The 21,885-nt window shown below is 36.8% G+C and overlaps 1 protein-coding gene across 1 annotated transcript; it reads left to right on the top strand.

The window, feature by feature from the left end:
* The first annotated feature begins 12,020 nt into the window (after nucleotides 1-12,020).
* Nucleotides 12,021-17,659, top strand: LOC143631246 (WPP domain-associated protein-like). The gene is made up of 6 exons (XM_077100065.1): nucleotides 12,021-12,039; nucleotides 13,245-15,304; nucleotides 16,186-16,312; nucleotides 16,541-16,642; nucleotides 16,778-16,854; nucleotides 17,471-17,659. The coding sequence occupies exons 2-5, from the start codon at nucleotides 13,260-13,262 to the stop codon at nucleotides 16,847-16,849; spliced, it is 2,346 nt and encodes a 781-aa protein (XP_076956180.1). The 5' UTR covers nucleotides 12,021-12,039; nucleotides 13,245-13,259; the 3' UTR covers nucleotides 16,850-16,854; nucleotides 17,471-17,659.
* Nucleotides 17,660-21,885: the final 4,226 nt, after the last annotated feature.

The raw sequence follows: 21,885 nt of genomic DNA, 5'->3' as shown, positions 1-21,885 counted from the left end.
GGGCGTTCCCTTAAAAAGTTTTAACTTTGAAGACAAATGTATAGCATGCAAGAAGGGAAAGCAACACAAGAAATCCCATCTCACCAAGAAGATTAATTCTATTGCCGGTACTCTAGAACTACTTCATATGGATCTCTTCGGTCCCGTGAATGTACAAAGTCTAGGAGGTACCTCTTACTGCTTGGTGATCACTGATGATTACTCGCGATATTCGTGGGTATATTTTCTGAAAACGAAAGATGAGACGGCTCAAATGGTGAAGAATCTAATTACAAAAGTTGAGAACGTCATGAGCAAATCAGTTAAATTCATCAGAAGTGACAATGGGACAGAGTTCAAGAACTTTGAAATGGAAATCTTCTGTCTTCAGAAGGGAATTGAACATCAATACAGCGCTCCGTATACTCCGCAACAGAATGGAGTGGCTGAAAGGAAGAACCGAACGTTAATTGAAGGAGCCAGAACTATGCTGGCAGACTCGAAGCTTCCTGTGATGTTCTGGGCTGAAGCAGTTGCTACAGCCTGCTATGTTCTGAATAGGGTGTTAACCGTTAAGAAACTTGGAAAAACTTGTTACGAGCTTATGCACGGAAGGAAGCCCAACTTGTGCGGTCTTGAACCATTTGGGTCTCCTTGTTCGATTTTGAAGACTAATTCGAAATTTGGTGAAGTAGCCGATGAGGGAATCCTAGTCGGTTATGTTGTTGGGACTCCCAACAGACGGGTCTTCAATACGTCGACTTGCAAGGTGGAGGTGGTTTGTAACACCGACATTACTAGTTACCAACCGCCAAAACCAAGCAATGGACCTGCTGAGCTTTTCGACTATGTTAAACTTTTTAAGTCGTTTAACGTACCTGATTTGGAAATTTCTGAAGAAAACGAAAGAGCTGTGACGAAGATGATACTTGATGAGGAAGAGAATCTAGTGCAACATCAGGTGTTTGAGAAATCTCAACCTTCCACATCAAACCCTATCGATACCCCTGCGGCCTCAACTGAAGATGAATTTATTAATCCTTTTCACTCTCAGCCAGAAACAACCATAGATGAGATCTCTTCAAACTTGGAAGACAATTTACATGTCGGTGCTGTTCCGACCACGAGAATTCACAAAGATCACCCATTGGAGAACGTTATAGGTGATGTGTCCTCCAGTGTACAAACCAGAAGTAGCTTGAATGAGCACACCTGTGTTTATACAAGCATAAAAGAAACGGGTATAATGAATGAATGTTTGTACTCCTGCTTTATAAGCCAAATTGAACCAAAGAATTATCAAATGGCTTTAAAGGACAGCTCGTGGGTCGAGGCCATGCAAGAAGAGTTGGCTCAGTTCGAGAAAATGGAAGTTTGGACCTTGGTTGAAAAACCAAGAAATGTGCATGCTATAGGCACAAAATGGGTGTTCAAGTGTAAGAGAGATGATAAGGGAATTATTGTAAGAAATAAGGCGAGGCTGGTTGTTAAAGGTTTTAATCAGCAAGAGGGTATTGATTACAATGAGGTGTTCGCTCCTGTCGCCCGGTTAGAAGCGATTCGATTGTTTTTGGCGTTTGCTGCATTTAAAAAGATGAAGGTATTTCAGTTGGATGTGAAGAGCGCGTTTCTAAACGGGAAAGTTGATGAGGTTGTGTATGTTGAGCAACCTCCGGGTTTTCCTGACCCAGACTTTCCTGATCACGTATACAGGTTGAGCAAGGCGTTATATGGGTTACATCAGGCACCTCGTGCCTGGTATTCAACGTTATCGGACTACTTGCTGGAAAATGGTTTTGAAAGGGGATTGATTGACAGTACGTTGTTTGTGAAGAGAGAAGGATGTGACTTCCTACTGGTTCAAGTCTACGTGGATGATATCATTTTTGCTGCATCAAGAGTATCCATGTGTCAGGATTTTGAAGCTGTCATGAAGAAACGATTCGAGATGAGTGCTATGGGTGAACTAACTTTCTTTCTAGGATTGCAGGTTGATCAGAAGAAGGACGGGATGTTCATTCATCAAACGAAGTACGTTCATGATGTGCTGAAAAGATTCAAGATGGAGGACAGTTCTCCATATGATACTCCCATCTGCGTCAATCACAAATTGGGTGCTGAATCAGATGGTGACGCAGATGTGGACCCAACTCTGTATCGGGCGATAATAGGTTCATTAATGTATTTAACTGCTTCTAGGCCTGATATAATGTTTGCTGTTTGTCTTTGTGCACGTTTTCAGGCAAATCCGAAAGAATCTCATTTGAAAGGTGCAAAGAGGATACTACGGTATCTCAAGGGCAAGTCGAAGCTGGGGTTGTGGTACCCGAAGGGAGGAGACGTTGAACTGGTGGCATATACAGATTCTGATTATGGGGGATGCAATCAGAGTCGGAAGTCAACCACAGGAGGCTGTCAGTTTCTTGGAGGAAGATTAGTTTCCTGGCAGTGCAAGAAACAGACATCAGTTGCAATTTCAACATGCGAAGCTGAATACATGGCAGCATCCAACTGCTGCTCTCAGGTTTTGTGGATTCAGCAACAATTACGCGACTATGGTCTGAATTTCTTACTCACTCCTATTTTAATTGATAACACTGCCGCCATCTCAGTAATTAACAATCCCGTGAAGCACAGTAAAACTAAGCATATTGACATTCGTCATCACTTCATACGGGATTGTGCTGAGAAGAAACTGATCAAGATCGAAAAAGTTGATACACTTGAAAATTTTGCTGACTTGTTCACAAAAGCGTTTGATAAATCCAGATTTCAAAACCTAATTGAGCTGAACGGGATGATCAATCCCGAGTAACCATGCCTTTGTGTTTATTTAAAAAAAAAAAAAAAATTAAAAAAATTTTGTGTCATTATTGCTTAAAATTAGTCGGTTACCTCAGTTTGATGGACATATCCTCGGATATGTTTTGGTCCTCGTTTCGACTTAGAGAATGAGGATAGCCAATAACCGGAAGACTGAAAGTGACCGGGGCAGTTATGACGTGTGTTCTTTCAGTTGCTGAAAATTAGTCGGTCATTCTTAGTAAGAAGGACACATACTTGTATGTGGTCGGTCCAGTTGATCCATTGGATCTTCAGGATTGCCGTTTACCTGAAGACTTTGACGTGATTGGGGCGATTGAAATCAAATTTTTTTTTAGGGGAAATGAAATTACTTTTCAAGTCCAATACTTCGTAAGAAGTTCTTTGCTGTGTTTAACAGAAAATTGATCCAACCTTGGAAAATGATATATATACTGATTGTGTGTGCTTAACTAGTGAAGTTATTAGGCTTAAAAGGCTTTAGAACAGTCATTGTATGTCATGGTAAATTTTTATGGTGCGTAATAGTGTATGTGATACTAACTTAAACTACTCGAATTTACGTGGAAACTCCTTAAGAGTTTTGAATGTCTTCACACATATCTTTCCGAATGATAGGCAGAAAAGCGACTACCCAGTCATACACGAGCCCGTGAGTGTTCTGATTCCCGTGAAGAAAGCATTTCAAGACACTGCAGTGATCCAGATTCGGGACTTGCAGTGGTTTAGTACTCCGAAGTCAATAAGAATGTTTGGTTTAAAAAAAAAAAAAAAAAAAAAATACGTGTATATTTTTACTTATGAGACATAGTAATAATCAAAACTTCTCAATTCTGGAGTAAGAAGTGAACGGGAAGCAGACAACGAGTATCTACAAATTAATCAGACACTTTGGGTCGAAGTCAATTCGGGGTGACTTGGGTATAGCCAAATACGCTTTGAGAATAGATAGAAGATATCATTATCTCTGAGTTGTTGCCCACTTAAAATTTTGAGCTTAACTGAACCTTAATCCGTATCACAGAAACGATGAAAACCATTTAAGTTATTTACATGCTTACAACCTGTTTCTCTATGTCATAATACAGCTAAACACGGATCCAAGTGACAGTCACATAGTTAGTATGATTCCTGTTAGGATCTTTTCTAAAACGTAGTGGTCCCTGACTAGACTGAAATTTGATCCCTTATTTCGTTAAAATTTTTATAAGTTTTTCTATTTTTGTAGTTGTGTTATTGTACAACTGGTTACTTGGACATTATCATTTTTGTTTAACTCTTTTTGGAAACTTCTAATGTTAAGTGCAAGATTATTCAAACTTAAAGGGCTGATTTTGAAATTACGGGCGAAGTTGTTGAATTCGGCGAAGTTGTGCTTAACTTCGCCTAGGCGAAGTTAAGCGTAACTTCGCCTGAACCAACTCAGCCCTATATAAGGATTTTTTATCTGGTACAGTAACATATATTCGAATTTCCGGCGAACATAAAAATCAAAAACAGAATTCCGGCGATATTGTTTACCTTCCGTTTTCGATCTTTGATTTCAGTTTCTTGTGTTCATTGACGGTATGTGTTGTCAATATCATTCCCAAACTCACTCGTTCGTTATAGTTTTACCCGGTTCGAGACCTCGGGTCGTCGAACTTTCAAAACCAAGTTTTTCACCCGTGTATTACGTGTTCATGGACGACCTTTACGTCTCAAAATCATTAATCTATGTTGTTCTTCACTCCTAAATCGTCAAATCGTTGCGAAAACATCGGATCTATGGCCTTTGAATCTGAACAGTCGCCGTTTCAGATTCAGGCGAAGTTAAGGTTTAGGCGAAGTTATCCACAACTTCGCCAGGATATTAATTTCGCCTGTGGCGAAGTTATCCGTAACTTCGCCTTGAACTCAAGTTCGCCTGTGGCGATGTTGTGATAAGGCGAAGTTATCACCAACTTCGCCTATACCCATTTACTTAACAGTTTTTTGACGAACTTACAGTTGAAGCGAAGTTGTTCCCAACTTCGCCTCACCTATAAGTTCGCCTGTACAGGTTTAATCACAACTTCGCACGTGGTACAATGCGAACTTGTTAGTTGCTTAACTGTTCTCTAACTTGTTTTGTTTTGTGCAGATATGGCTGCTGTTGGAGGTGCTGGTGGTGACGACGGTGATGATCAACGACAATTCTTTCCAGCCCATAACCAGTACATCACTTTGGATCCAGACGCACGAGGCGTAGAAGACTACAGGGAGATTATCACGTTTCTCCAACGATCAAGAGTCTTTTATGCAATCACAAATACACTGCCCATTTCTCTGCCTAACATTGAAGACTTTTGGCGGACAGTGTACTATGATTGCAGGCCTGAGCCTCCGGTGATGCGAGCAACCGTAAATGGTCATAACATACAGTTTTCCTCGGAAGACATACGGTTGGCTCTGCAGTTCGGTGAAGAAACAAGAGATGACCCAACGGAGTTCGTAGCTCCTTTCCGTGATGGAGCTTATTTGAGGATGGGTTATTCGGGTCCGCTGGGGGACTCGCAGAGGAGGAAAGGGTTTCTGCTGGATCAATGGCGCTTCCTGATGCATGTATTGATTGTATGCATGTCCGGCAGGAAGGCAGGAACAGATGGGATGGGCGCGACGATGCAGTCGGCCATGATAGCGCTGACTTACAACCGCAGATATTCTTTTAGTCAGCTAATATTCTACGAGATCGATCGTCAGAGAAGGGCTGTGGCGCGCGAGCGATTCACTATGTATCCTCGTTTCTTACAAATGATTTTGAATCATGTCGCTCCGTCGCTACCGCAAAGACGCCCGATTAGATACGTCGAATGCGTGACGAAACGTATCTTTGCTCAGTGCCGCACTTCGAGCACTCGTAGCAAGCCTGAGCTGCGTCCCAGGCATACTCCACTGTTCGGGTATCTTATCAACCCGGGGTATGTTCCTGCAGGAGGGGACGAGTTCAGAGACCCACAGCCACATCAGGCGGCAGCACCACATGCTGTATCAGCTGCGCCTGTTGTATCTACTGTTGCCTCTGCTGCTGTGCCAGCTGCGGTATCTACTGCTGTGTCTACTGCTGAAGATGTTGATCTTAATGCTGCCTTTGGCGTACATGGTGTGTTTGATATGGATGTCTCGGGTCCTCAGTTTGTGGATGTTACTAGAGCAGTTACTTCGGTAGCTGACTCCGATCTAGACGAAACATTTGCTGAAGCGAGACGACTTATGGTGTCTCGGGAGAGAATTACGGGAAAGAGGCCGAGAACGGTAGACGAGGATGAGGACGAAGTTGATGAAGAGGAGGCAGTGCAGATTGTGCTCAGACGTTCACGAAGAGAACGGACAGGTATGGGTTCCGGAGCTGGAGAATCTTCGAGGCTGGTACGTTTTGCTCCACCTGCCTTGTCTGGTATGTCTCTTATTCCTACTACAGCACAGGTTACTGCTGTCGAGACGTCGGCCCCAGCAGTTGTGTCTCTACCACCCCAATCGCTTACTACACCGGTGGTGGTTGCACGATTTGTGGAGTCGACCGTCACTACTACTGCAGGGTTACCAAGTGTACCACCTGCGGTCACTTCTGCTGCTGATGTCCCGCCAACTCCAACGCCTACTTCAGATTCCGAGAGGATTACATCACTAGAGCAGATTGTTGCTGATCAGACAAAGACCATTCAGAGCCTAGTGGAATCCAATCGACTACAAGCAGCCCTCCTGGTTGAACACGGAAAAGTGATAGATGCCTTCAAGGCATTCTTGGCATCTCAGGGGGAGAAGACTTGTAGGGGAGATGAGTTGAGGACGAAACGGAGAGAAGATCATGACGATGATCCCAATGCACCGGAAGGTGCAGGTGGTGAGCTGCCAAGAACCTCTCAGGCTCTTGGGGCTTCCACAGCTGAGGGGGAGTCTACAAATGCAGCTGGTGACGATGTTGTAGATGGTGATGATGATGCTGATGTTGAAGATGTTATCGACGCATTGAAAGAGTTGGATGAGGAGGATGATGAGTTTATGATTGAAGATGATGTGTTGCCAGTTGATGAGATCGAGAGGATTGGAGAGCAGATTACGGTTGAAAACGTGTTGGAGGAAGGGGAGATTGTTGATGACTCCGTGGAACACGAGATTCCGGAGGTTGAGAGACCAGGTTTGGGTGATGAGAACGTGGAGGAAGATGCTGAGTGGGAGGAACAACCGAAGTGGAAGGAGGGTTGTGCCCACTGGTTCGTAAAGACGAAGAAGCCGGCGGTCCCTAAGATGTTCAGAAAAAGTTACAATATTAAGGGATACGCGGAAGCCAAGAAAGGTATTATCTGCTGGTTATACGACGAGCAGCTGCGGCTCTTCGTGATCAAGAGATACGATGGCATTCAGTACTTCCAGAGAAAGTTGAGATCTCTAAACACACTGCCAGAATGTGAAGTAAAAGATTTAGCCAGATTGGGATTGGTAAACAGAAGTGAAGACAACATGGCTAGAATCATTGCGAAGATCGTGTGGAAAGAGTGCGTTAAAGAGAAAAAGTTTGAGCTACTGAAACCACAAAAGGGGAAACTTGTCGAAGACAAGGATAGAGGTCTGAGAGTTGATGGAAAACCTTGGATGGTCATGAAATACAAACCGATCCGGTGCCTTAAAGAAGTACCGATGAAGTTCATGCCCAAGGACGTGCTCAAAGATCTAAAATGGTGGTACGTGGATTGCGAGACAGCTGAGGCGGTAATGGAAGATGAGGATGAACAAGAAGTGCTTCGGGTTTACGACCCGATGCATCTTGTTAATCTATCGCAGGCTGATCTGAAAGTGCTCAACGAGAAGAAGATCTTCTACATTCCTGCTTGGAAGGATCAAGCTAGGAAATATCAACGGGTGGTATCGGTATGTGTTAGAGAAGGAGCGCACGCGTAGAGATGCAAGATTACAAGACTCAAGATTTGAAGATCAAGATATGAAGCTACTGCCAAGGGGGAGTCTGTTGGTACATGTGTGTCAGTAGTTCATAGTCTAGCATTTGTAATCGAGTCTGTAATGCAATTATGTTTTGATTATGTTTATTTGTGTAATACGCGAAGTTGATCAGCGAAGTTATTGACAACTTCGCCTGTGGCGAAGTTGTCGTGTTTATATACTGTTTCAGCGAAACAGTTTGGGTTGGTGGTTTAGGGTTTTGTGTCAGTTATTCAGTAACCGAGTTACGTGTCATAGTCTGTAACAGTGACCTCGGGTCACGTGTTTGTTATCAATATAACGTGGTTGGTTTATTGCTTGCGTGTTCGATCTCTACATACTCTACACTCGTATCTACCTACGCAGGGATTCCGCACCTGCGTTGTTAGCGACATCCCGTGTACGATCCGTCCAGGAACCTACAAATAGCACAATGGTGTCTATCCATATGATTAGATTGGGAGGGGTGGTGTACTTTTTCATAATATATAACTTTACAACTTATAAAATTAATTTACAACTTATAAAATTAAAGAAAATTTCTTATATTCAACTCATATAATATACGAGTTTATAAATAAGAAGCGATTTTCGGTTAGAAATTTCATATATTACACGTAAATAACGGGTGTCTAACATTTCCATAACACAAAAAATATTCTCGTGATCACTTTTGCTAAGGTGTCTAGGTCCACCTTTTATTACAAAAAAACAAATTTATAAACCTAACAAACTAGTGTTTTCAATTGAGAAACATAATGAATACAATTACAGCTTGTTACGCGAATAAATCATATGCAAGCAGACGAAGAATAAACAATACTTAAAAAACAATAGCTTTATAAATACAAACAAATTTTATATTGAGTACACACTTGTCATTGAGAAACTTTTTCATAAACCCACCCTACACGTTTCTCTTTGTACAATTAACAACCCAAGATCTGTATATTAGCATCAAACCCTCATGTTATTAAAATTGGGTCCTTGAGATTGACTCGTTAAAAGTTGAATCGATATGCGTTTATATATATCATTTATGTGCTCTACTCCAAAGCTTATTTTAAAGAGCTCAAGTATGAGCTTCGCATCAAGATTTTAATTATGATTTTACTTTTATGTGTTATATAAATGTAATTATTTAACATAATACACTAAGGTTTTGGGAGGTTGTGGGTTCAAAACCCACTTCCAATAAGGGATTAAGAAATTCATAAATAAAAAAAAAAAAGTAAAATGTATGTTACCATAATAAATGTTATCATTTATAATAATAACTCATAAATATAATGCATAATAACACAATAGATGTTTTGAAGATCGGTTATCTTCATGCTAATGTGGTGAGGTGTGAACAAATGACAAGGTTTTTTTTTATTATCTTAAAATGACAAGGGTAATTTAAAGCAGGAAAAATTACTAAGCACGAGAAGGCGTGTGCTAAAAATCAACATGCCTTCATCTCTTTTACTTTTGATACATTTGGGTCTCTCGCTCCCGATGTTGCTACGTTTTTAAAAAGAGTTCAGCAAGTCGTGCACAGTAACTCAACGACGCCGAAGAACGATAACTATGTTTTCAGTAGGATCGGTTTGTCATTCAAAAGGGGTGGCGGCGCAGCTTGTTGCCCGCTTACCTGCCTCTCTGTTGTAACTGAATCCGTTTAGTAATTTGAATCTAATAATCAAGTCTTTCTTCTTCTTGTTTTTTTTGAATGAAAGCGAAGAGTGACTGTGTTTTTATATTTTTCAATGCTAATTATCTATACTATATATAATATAGCAAAGAGGGGCAAATTAAGACGGTGATTTTTTAAGGGATTTACAAACATTCAAGCACATAAAATAAGGACAAATTTGTCATTCTAACATTAAATCTTATGTGTGTTCAATTATTTACCAAAATAGTTACAAGCCCCTTTAACTTTAATCATATTTTGCAAATTTAAGAAATAGTTATAACTTTGGTCCTTTGTCTTTTAACTATTTATTCTTCATAATTTCATATTTAACCCAAATACCGCAACGATTTTTAAACGGTTATAACTTTTTCACACGTTAATATTATTTTTTAAAAAGTGCACCATAAAAACGAGCATTTAATTCTCTTTAATTTGAGTATGATATTGTCATAGATTCTTTTCAGTTAAATTCTTTTTACATATAGTCGTTTGTCGTCCGGTTTAAATGGTTTTAAATTAAACCATGAGCCAAGCTGAAACTAAACCGTTGCAAATTACCCAACAAAATCCATTAACAATGGTTAGGTTCCGTTTCGTTTGTACTTCGATATTAAAATAAGTTTAAAATAAGAACTATGAATCTACATATACCAATAAATGGTTTCACAGTTACAAACGAAACGACGAACACCCGTAAATCTATAATGTAATTACCAATGTCCGTATTCCCCGCTGCATCGCGCGGGCACCCGTATTATACGTGAGAAAGTGGTGGATTATAAATAATCATTGTCTCAACAATCTTGGTTATGTCAGTTTGATTTACATATAACATAGGTTTTTAATTAGTGTAACACATGTATTATTAAACTTTTTATATTAGTTTTCTTTACTAGTAGGATACATATAGCATATGAATTAGTTGAATTAGTGTAACACACGTATAATCAAAAAGTGTCAAATAAATATATTGTAACACATGTAACAAAAGTGTCACGTAAATTATATTTAAAAGGTATTGACCACAATAAGTTATATTTGTTTTGAAATTGCATGTTGTATCCAATAATAATTTTTTTTTTTTAAAGGTTGAAACGTGCTATAAATTTTTGAAGCATATACATGAACAAATCGAAGATGCCATTCAAATAGAATGTATTAAATGTGTATATACTGAGTTTAATATACATTTAATGTTACAAATCTCACCAAATAATGAAAGTAATTATGGAATAATGAATGAATGAATATGTTCACATCCATCTTTCAAATCCAAACTTGGTCTCGTCTTCGTCTTCCTTAACGCACGCTAGAAACCGAAATGCTTAGTTTCATTTTATTTCTGTTCTCTGGTACATACCGGCAACCAATAACGAAAATCACAAATCTCAACGAGACAGATGATGTTTTTCAACTGTTTGAATTTATCATTAGATCTGAATCTTCTTTGAGAACTGCAACTGAAACGACAACCGATTCTTTAACTATTACCGTAATAGATGTTCAAATTCTCCCGCATCATTTTTTTCTTCTTCTTTGTCTCCGTTTCACGATTTTGGATGCATGGAAAGAACTATTGGGTTACGGGCGGTCATTTTACTAGAGATTTGTAATCTCTCTTATGTGATTCATGTTGAAGCATATACTCGGATGAAATGCATATTTGATTCATGGAACATGAGAGGAATTTTCCATTCCTTAACCGGAAAGATATATAAATCAGGATGCCCTTGCTTGACATGTTTCATGGTAGGCGTAACTTGAAAGAGCATCTCCAAACGTGTAATGTCGTGTCAGGAGAATTCAATAATAGACGCATGTTGATAATCCAACAAGAGAGAGAATACATGGTTAGTACATCTATCTCAGGTGGGAGACATAAAGTAAGAATAGTTGTTGTTACCGAATTTCGTTTTTTATTGTATTATAATAATCATTTAAAAACCATATTTATTTTGAATCAATCTTAAGTAACCATGCAAGCAATTAAATGAAGGGTTGGATTTGAGCTTGTAAGGTTTTTACATCTTAACAAGGTCGGAGTATTGGTTTCTCAATTGCTCGTGTTATTTCAATTCAAAGTTTCCGATTATTTGGCTTCGTGAGTTTATGGGGTTGATGGTTTTAAAGGTTGGGAATAGTTGTCACATGAATGCAGCAATGCTAGCAGGTAGTAACAATGGGATGTAGGCCTATGATAGGAACTATTGAATTAGAAAATTGGTTCTTATATTTTCATAAATACTACTAGGCTTGCTTAGGCTCTCGAACTAGCTCGTGCTCGACAAGTGAAATTCAGGCTCGGGCTCACTAACAAGCTCGGGGTCATTTAAGCTTTACAGAAGCAAGCTGATCTTAAGCAGCTCGGCTCGTGAAAAGGAAAAAAAGTGGAAGAATATGTTAATAGAGAAAAGATGAGGGGCCTGTAACACCTCCCCCAAATTGTATTGTTCCCTCGCCTCGTCCCGCTTCTCTCTCCTCCAGTCCAACCCAAACAAATTCACTCTCTTCCAAATACAATAAATAAATAAAACCCTAAATTCACACCGTCAATTTCCGTCACTTTAACCTCTGATTTCTTCATCATAATCTTCACTTCTGTAAGTCTTCATGCTCTCAATTTGTTCATTTTGCTTTCAAATTCCAGTTTCGATACTGTTTAATGCTACATAACTAGATTGACCTATTCAACTGTGTAGTTAATGTGTTTAGATTATTAATTCTTGCTGTTAAGCTTAGAATTATGCTCTTTATTATTTCAATCTTGATTTTAGTAGTTTTGAGCGGTTACGTAACTAGATTTAGGTTTTGGAATTATCTGTTGAATTGTTGCTCCTTATGATTTTAATTTCGATTTTATTTGGATTTAGGGCTTTTATTTGTTTACTTTTGTTGTTTTATACTAATTATTTAGCTGTTTTAGGGCTTGTACTTTGTCTGTAATGTTGTGTTGACTTTTAGTTGATGTCATTATTGTGTTTATGCATTTTATTTTAATATTATTATTATTATTATTATTATTATTATACGAGTAGATTGAAGAATTGAACTGTGTAAATTCTATAAATAGCTGATGAATTGAATACCTGAAATTACTCTTGTTGTAATTTCAGTTTCGGTTTTGTTCAATTTTGAGGTGTATTTACTCGCTAATCGTGTTTAATTTGTCCGTGATGTTGTGTTGACTTTTTGAGAAGTTGTTTCTTTTAGTGTTGAGTTTGTGTAATTATGTGTTTATGTATTTTAATAGGTTATTATATGAGTAGATTAAAGTATTGAGCTGTGTGTAATTTCTATTACTATATTTAGCTGATGAATTGTTGCTGTTAAACCTGAAAGTACTCTCGTTGCAGACTTGCAGTTTTAATTTTGATTTACTCGCTAATCGTGTTTAATTTTATAATTTTATATTAAACTCATTAACTGTTTTTAGGCGTGTAACTTCTGATCTATCTGTAATGTGGTGTTGACTTTTTGAGAAATTGTTTATTTTAGTGGTGAGTTGGTGTAGTTATGTTATGTATTTTAAATTTTTGATAGGTATATACAGTAATTATTATGCTAGTAGTTTGAAGTATTTAACTTTGTAATTTCTATATTTAGCTGAAGAATTATTTGTGTTAGATCTGAAATTGCTTGATTTCGAATTATTTGACTTCCTCTTGTCTTAGAGCTTATTTACCTGCTAATTGTGTTTAATTTCATTTATTGATAGTTGTTAGGGCTCATAACATCTAATCTGTTCACATTGCTGTTTTGACTTTTGCGGTAGTTGATGTAATCATGTGTTTATGTACTTTAATAGGTTTAATATTTTTATATGGGGAGTCAAGAGGTGTTGGAGACAACAATGACCTTTGATAGTGGAGTTCATGATTTAGAATCCAAACAAGCCGAAATTATTACGGAACAAAATGACAGTTTGAATGTTGGGTTTTTGGAAGATTTCGATACAATTGTGGAAGAAGAAGTCAATGATCGGCTCACAGTTTCACGAATGGTGAGTGATTCAGTGATTAAAGGAATGGTTAGTGCTGTTGAACAAGATGCAGATGAGAAAATCAAAGCAAAGGAATCAGAGCTTGAAATGTTAAAGAGATCTGTTAATAACGAGTCAGCTGTTGACTTTATAAGGTATGACAGTTTTGAAGATGTTTGTGTGAAGCATGATGAAATAAAAGAGACGGTTAGTGATGCGTTTAAGAAACTTAGAAAACAGATAGAAGGTTTGAAGAGTTGTAAAATTAAGAAGAATGGATCTTTTTATGAATTGGTGGGATTAGGTGGTATCTTGAAAGATGAGTATGATTTAGAGACAACAGTTGATAATCTTGAAATGATGATGAATAATATGTCTAAATTGGTAGATACCGTGGTTACATTTTCTAAAAACTCACTTGATGAATGGCAACACAAGCATGAATTGAAAGAAGAACTTGAAGATATGGTAATTCAAAGCTCCATTAAATGCATCCGAGAAGAGTTTCAAGTGGCTGAAAGTCAAAGTTCACGTTTGACCGAGAAGTTTAATAACATTTCAGATTTAAAAAACGAGCTAGAATCATTAACAAAGTTGCTACCGAGTAATGATTCGGGGAGTTTAATCTCTCATGGTTCTTTAGATATTGATATGACTCATGGAAACCCGTTGAGAAGTCAACTGTCTACAAGATTTGATGAGAATGGAGAGTCAACTGAGTTAAAACTGGATGCTGCTGATAACTTTGACGCTAATTCATTAAGTCACCTGAACAGGGAGGAATTGGTTAAGTTTTTCAACAGCTATATATTAGATAAAAAACGGGAACATGAAGCCGAGGTTCATCAAATAACAGATAGATATATTAGTTTAAAAGGGAAATATTTAAGTGAAAGACGGTCTATTTTCCCGTCTAGTAAGGAATTTGAAGTGTTAAAAATGAAGATTCCGGAAGTTGTTGCGAAATTGGATAACATTCTTTATGGAAGTGAGGAATTTATTAGAAAATGTGATAATGTTATCAGCCTTAGCGCTGTTTTAACAGAAAACCGCCAACTTAGAGACTCGGTTACTGTTGTGAAGAATGAAGTGAAGAAATTATCATCTAAGTTAACAGTTATGGCAGAAAAAGTTCTAGAAGCTTCCATTGTTGAAGATGTTTATAAATGTGTTGTTAACGAGCTAAGTTGTCATATTCAAGACATGAAAGAAGAATCCGAACTGGAAGTTGTTGCAATCCAGGATGTTTATGAGGTTTTATTAGAAAATATTGGTATTCGTGCAACCGAAGATGCGCGTATGGAATCATTATTAACACATGAGATGTTGGATGGTGTGTTTAAAGAAACTATAAAGGATGTTAATCTAAAGCTGGAAAATTTACATATAAAATACATCACCGCCAATGAGAATCTGGTGTCCCTTGAAACAAAACTAATATTGAAAACCGAGGAGAGCGAAACACTAAGAAATCAAGTGAGTTTGCTAAGAAGTACAATGGAAGAAAATGAAAGATTAGCAAGAGACGAGATTAATAATTTAAAAAAGCAGGAAACATTGATGTTGAAGGCAAAAAATGAGTTGGATGAAACGAGGGAAAAATTGTCAAAAGCAGAAGAAAAGCTTTTATCTGATGAAGAGGAAATAAGTTCACTTAGTCAGAGGCTTGTGTTAGCAATGGAAGAGATGAAAACATTAGATGATTATAAGAACATGGCTTTTGATGTTTCTGAGGAGAAGTTGAGGTTTGTTACAGAAATTGAAGCAAAAGAGAGAGAACATAGGAAGCAGATGGAAGCGGTAGTGGTTCTTGTTGATGAATTAACTGCCAATTTTGTTGATTTTGAATGCAGGGTAACATGGGATGTTAAAAATAATTACACAAGGTATGCAATTGACTTGGTCTTTTTACTCTTTGTTTTTATTTGATACATACGATAAGAGGTGGCAATTTTGAGCCATTTACTTACAAGCATGTCGATTTGGGTTGTATTTTTTATATCTCAAACGGGTCAGATAAAAAGTAATTTTAGCTGCTAAAGTTGGTCAAACAAGATGTCAGTTGCTAAAAGTAGATTGTTAATACATCACATACAACCTCTTAAATTGTTTTTACTTTTTACCCAAAGATTATATTGTTATGGTAATTAGGGTGTTCATCGGTTTGGTTTATATTCAATTTTGGATTTTATATGGTCTTAACCGAAAACTGAAACGAATAAGAATTCGGTTTGGTTTTGGTTAAAAACAGATTTCAATCAAATAAACCGAATTTTTTTCACCAAAAACGAGTTTTTTAAAATGTTTTAATTCTTTAATAATTACTATAATCCACTAGTAATATATCATGATAAGTATATTTGGTATAATTTTTTATTAACCAATGTAGTTAATTATCTTATTAAGATAAGTTACTTTTGTATACTTTTTTTGTTAACTAATTTAATTATGATATATTATGAAGATTAACTATGAAGATATATTATGAAAACTAATTTCATTAATTTAAGCTATTGTACTAAGATTAGTTGTGTTAGCATAAGAAAATTGGAGTTGGGATTTTGAAACATACAGGTTGAGAAAAACAAAACTTGTGAAGTACTGGAAATATCATATTGTATATGACATTTTCTTAAAATAAATATTATAGATATTTGGTTAATACAAGGGTATTTGGTTATAACCGAATTTAGATTTGCATAACCAAATTCAAATTGGTTATTTGTAAACATGGTTGATTTAGTTAAATTTGTGTTGAACATTTTAGGTTGGAAAATTCAGTAACTCAATTGAGTTCACTCGTCACGGAAGCCAATGCACTTAAAAACACGGGGATCATATACAAACAACAACTTGACAAAAAATGTCGTGACCTTCAAATGGCTGAGGAAGAGGTAATAAATACTTGGAAGTTATTATTATTGTTGTTGTTGTTGTTAATATGTCTCTTACATTTTGAACCAAAAGTTAAAAGAGTAAAATACAAAATACTTAATTTGGTTGGTGAGGCATTTTTAGAAAGGTGGGGGCTATACATGCAATATGGGCAAACCATAGGGATTATCCATGTAATTTGGAAAGATTGAGTCATCACTTATCACATTTTTTTCTCTTAAATGTAGGTTGATCTTTTGGGTGATGAAGTTGAAACACTTTTTGGGCTTCTTGAGAAGATATATATTGCTCTTGATCATTACTCGCCCGTCTTGCAACATTACCATGGGGTAAGACAACAAATGTTATTTGTTAATTGCGAATATGCTTTTCAACTTTGTTATTATATTTAAATATTATTCATTATTCGTCTTTCAAAATAAATATCATTCATTATTCAAATTATGTGTGTGCGTTTGTTGTAGGTTATTGAAATTTTGGAGCTGGTTAGGAGGGAATTAAGTGGTGAATCTTTGAAAGCACAGAGGCATCTTTGAGTGAGGTAACTCATAATCAAATATTACTCTATACGTTGTAACCCGTGACTGGGGATGTTAACGAGCTAAGCCTGAGTTCGGATTATTTAACTTACGAGAGCTCGAGCTTGGCTTGTGAGTAGTTTTCAAGCTCGGCTTTTATACATATATATAATAGGTTTCATGAGAAGCTTGGGCTTGGCTCGTTTATTTATTAATTAGTTTATGTACATATGTATTTAGTATTTATATTTATTTTAATTATAATTTATAATTTTATATATACAAGATAGTATATATCACTTAGTTATTTTTATTTTTATCATAATAAATATATATATATATATATACACATAATAGTTTATATCATTTAGTATATTAATTAAAAGTTATATACATAATAGGCTCGCGAGCTAGCACGAGCTCGATAAGTTATATAAACCAAACCTGAATAGCAAATTCGACCCATCTACTTTTGCATGGGTTGATCTAGATTATGGGCATAAAAGTGTTTTTGGTTCAGCCTGACCCATACGGGAAATGACCTCCAAAACCCTTGTGACTTTGACTTTTTATGAACATGTTTTGACTTTGACTTTGACTTTGGTGAACCTGTTTTGACTTTGACTTTTGGTGAAACAGATGCACCCGTTTAATAGGCATTGACGGGTTTGGTGGAAGTATCCGTTTTTTGGCCAGTGATGCAGGGTTTATGACTGTGAAAAGTAGTTAATGTATTATGTGAATTTACAATTTTGTCCATGTTGTTGTTCGTGTAGGGCCCACACACACAAACACACGCTCACACACACCTCGACCTTGCAGTTTTTGTTTCTTTCTTGCATTCGTTAGTTGTATATATATATACTGTAATAGTGCAGCAGCTTTTGGTTCTTTCTGTTGACTTTGAAATTCTTATATGTTCAAAATCTCATTTAGATAGTCAATGCCAGTTTTTAGTACTTAGATTCAGATGTAATGTTAGTATGAGTTTTTTCTTCTTTTATTTTCTTTTTTAGTATTGGAAACAACGACACACAGGGATTTATGATGGATGGGAATTGTCTCTTCGTCATAATATTGAAAGCTTCCTTGTTTGGTGATCCTGTTCCGTATCCGATTATAAAATTGTGCTACAAACCTGTCGGGGATCTGTTACTCAATGCATGTTGGGTTCATAGTTATGCTTGGGAGTATCGTACCATCAAATATGCTTTTTATGGTAAAAGTTTTCTAGTTTGGATGGTGATTACCTGAAACTCGCTAATACAACATAAATTGTCTAATACTGGTAGAAAATAAAAGAAAGAGTAGGATATGAAAAGGACCACAAAGTGAACTAGACTATTACTCGTAACCGGTTTTTACCCGAACCTTGTTTGACTTTTGTTGACCATACCTGGAACCGGTTCCTACCCGATTCTGGGTTTAAAAAATACCTGATTTTGTGCACGTCTACATAGGGGTGTTTTCTGACAAATGACGTCCAGCCAGTAATAACTAATTTTGCAAAAAAATGGCATAGTGGTAAAACTGTCCTACGACTATTACTCAATCACTACTCAATTTTTATTGTGCCATTTTATCTTTTATTTTTTTAATACAATTGAACAAAATAAAATTAAAAAACCACACTAAAATTAAAAGTAAAACTAAAAAAATACATAAATACTACTCCTCTTCATCTTCTAGTTCGCTTTCATCGCATGACTCATCTTTGTCATCGTTTTCACCTTTGTCTTCATCTTTTAAATGCAGGAAACCCATATAGAGTTATGTAGGTTGGACCGTTCAACAACGGTCATCTTTGACCATTCAACCCACACACCATCGTTGTGTATACAATGAGGCCTGGCTAAACCGGGGGGGGGGGGGGTGGGGTGGTTGTTCTTGTTATGAAGTCCAAAACGAGCAACTACGCGTGGTCTTAGAAGTTACATTAAGTGTATTCTTTTTTTGAGCATAAGATTTAAATTTCAAACCTTACGTATTTATCTTCATTCTTACAAAAGTGGTGAGAGTCTGGGTCCTAAAAAGGGGCACTAAGTGAGTTTTAAGAACATGTTTCAAAGTGGATTGCACTTCCTAAAAATAGGAAAGAAAAACAAATTAAATTAAATTTGATTTTACGAGTAAGTAATTTAATTCTTTCATCTTAGGGTTAGGGTTGGAATGAATATCAATGGACATGAAAGACAAGAAATTGAAAAAACGGCGGATATAGATCCTGTGACAATCGTGTCAAAATTGAAGAAGATTTGTCTCATGGAGACAGTATTCGTAGATCTGGCGAAGAAGAAGAAGGGCGGTGGTGATAGACAACGACAAATGTTTTTGGAGCGGGGCTGTGAGGAAGTCAGAGGATGCAGTGAGACCGTTTGATTGTAAGGTTTTACAAATGAAGATGACCGGAGATGAATATTCCCTAGTGATGATTTCAAATGGAAGACGGCAGATGATGGTGGGTTTCACAAATAAAGGTGTAATTGAGATGTTATGACATGTGAGAGCTATTCGGGTCAAACTGGGTTAAATCATTAAGAGCTCACCATAATAAATCAAACAAATCTGGTGACTCCTAAAAGGGAGGGAGCGACCAGAGCACGACACATAGGATTTTAAAGGTTTCGTTTATATTATATATATATATATATTATTACAAATATATATTATAGATAGATTGTTTTCAAAACTAAGTTCCAAATTACACGAGTACGTATTACGAGGGTTTTACATTACTCATTTATAATATTTATATATTTTTTGGATTTTAATTTTATTTATTGTAAAGAAGTTAATAGAATACTTAGTATTTGATGATGAAAATGTTTCACAAATAAATGAGATGTTATAATTTTTAGTATATCCTATTTTATAGGATTTTCACATCAATAACTTGGTGAGTATAATTTTTAATTTAATGAGATGTTATAACCCGTTTAAGGATTATCTGGGTTTGGTAAGACCCATACCCGTGAATTCGGGTCAAATGCAAGAGAATGCTCTATTTAAAAATCAAGCAAATCTGATGATTCCAAAAAAAAGGGGGAGCGACCACATCGCAGCATGTAAGATTTTTATGTTTTCGTTTATAGATAGATATATATCCTTTTTTAAGGAAATCAAATATTAATTTTTATTATATCTCTATTTTATATGATTTCACATCAAATATTTTGTGAGATTAATTTTTAATTTAATGAGATGTTATAATCCGTTTAAGAAAAATCTAGGTTTGATGAGACCATACCCGTGAATTCGGGTCAAATGTCTGAGAAGCCTTCATTACAATTAATGCAATTTGGTGGTTTGAGAAAAAATAGGCACCAACTAGAGAGCTTTACGGGGTTGTTTTATATTATTTGCTTTTAATATTTATCTATTATTTGAATTATAATAACGTGAAAATTTCGAGTTCAAAATATCAACTTTCCAAAGTCTAGGGACTAAAATTGCCAAATTCCAAAGTTGATGGTCTAATTTGTAAAATCTGATTTCCCTGACCCATCGCGGTACGCGATAGGTCAGAAGAGACTCCCATCGCGATACGCGATGGGGAGTCTGACACAGTGTGACACATGTGCCACGTGGCATACGGTGGCGCTATGTGCTGCCACGTGGCAGACCTACCCTCTGTGTCATTAACCCTACGTCGCGGTACGCGACGGGGTGCCCAAAGGACCCATCGCGGTACGCGATGGGATCCAAAATATTGTCTATAAATAGCGGCCATGGGTAGCTCATTTCTGCACACCAACATTGTGCACACATCTCACTACTCTCTCTCTAGCCTTACCTCGATAAGTGTGCCCCGATCCCTCGATTGTGTAACGACGTTTCCTCGAAGTTGTGCCACCCTCCACCCACATACCAAGAAGGTGTTGTTAGTGGCAATGAATCTTGATAAGCGTGTTGTCGAGAATTGAAGTTTGGCGTTATCGATTGACGACCAAAGAGATCAAGTGGCGTTGGAGTGCTGCTCGAGTCCCTAGAGTTTCTATGCGCCACTAAGGTTAGGCGTTATGATGAATTCAATATAATTCAATATTATATTAAAGGCTTAAGCCTTAAGTCGAGAATATACTCAATACCTCGATAAAAGAAAAGAAAAGAAAACATAACAAAGAAATGAATGAAAGAATAGATATTGATTAATGTGATAACATATTTATGTGTGTAAGTATATATGTAAATATTCTTTGTTATGAAATATTATTTAATGAATAAAGAGTATTCTTAAATAATAAAAGAAAAAGATTACGTTTCTTGGAGAAGAAGAAACGTCGGTTTTTTATTATAAACTAAAGATTTATAAACTTACTTTTAAACTAAAGGTTTTCAAGTAAACAAGAATTGAACTAAAGGTTCAATCGAGGATTGAGATATAAGACTAAAGGTTTTAAGCCGGATCGTGTATCCGACTAACAAATATTTATACTCGTACTATAAGTGCGAGATAAAGAAAGGGAAAGACCCTTGGACGGTGAGTGAAGCCGATCCTAAAGAGACAAGGTGAATACGCCCTCAAACTTTTACTTAATTAAAAATGAGTCAAACATGTTATTTGAAATTGTTTACAAGGAACTATGTGTTCCTAAAACCGTTATAAATAAAGGGTATAAACCTAGCCCTCAAGCTGTGGTATACATATGTCTGGATCCTTACATAGGTGGTACTATGAGATGAATGGGCATGATCGCACCACCCTTGGTCGTAGGACGCTCTCCTGCAGGGAGTACGACCTTATGTGTATATTTACGGGTACTTAACTAAGTCAACGCTGCGATGTTTGCTAAGGTGACCTAGCGTAGAGGCTCATATTTATAATGTGTTATTTGACTTTGTTATTCCTAAGCCACGTTGGGCCGAGGCAGACGTAGTCTCGAGGGGTAATAAAGTAAAAGAAATATTTTTGCGTCAGCGTGTTCACCAGCATTCGTTGCTGGCGTATTTTATTACATTTTGCAGGTGAACAAAGTTAGAGCTTGGAAATGACGAAATACTATGATATCCGATGGCTCGGATTCTTTTAGTGAACTTAATATCTTAAATGGTGG

Source organism: Bidens hawaiensis, unplaced genomic scaffold (genome assembly GCF_021521415.1).
Source record: "Bidens hawaiensis isolate Kalapana, Puna unplaced genomic scaffold, B.hawaiensis_p1.1 tig00005976_1, whole genome shotgun sequence".
NCBI lineage: Eukaryota > Viridiplantae > Streptophyta > Magnoliopsida > Asterales > Asteraceae > Bidens > Bidens hawaiensis.
This window is presented reverse-complemented; position numbering and strand designations above follow the sequence as displayed.

Bases quoted from the DNA above. Each gene is read 5' to 3' on its own strand.
- LOC143631246 (XM_077100065.1), top strand. From the start codon at position 13,260: ATGGGGAGTCAAGAGGTGTTGGAGACAACAATGACCTTTGATAGTGGA. The intron at 15,305-16,185 runs GTATGCAATTGA...TGAACATTTTAG, and splicing joins GTTAAAAATAATTACACAAG to GTTGGAAAATTCAGTAACTC. The intron at 16,643-16,777 runs GTAAGACAACAA...CGTTTGTTGTAG, and splicing joins TCTTGCAACATTACCATGGG to GTTATTGAAATTTTGGAGCT.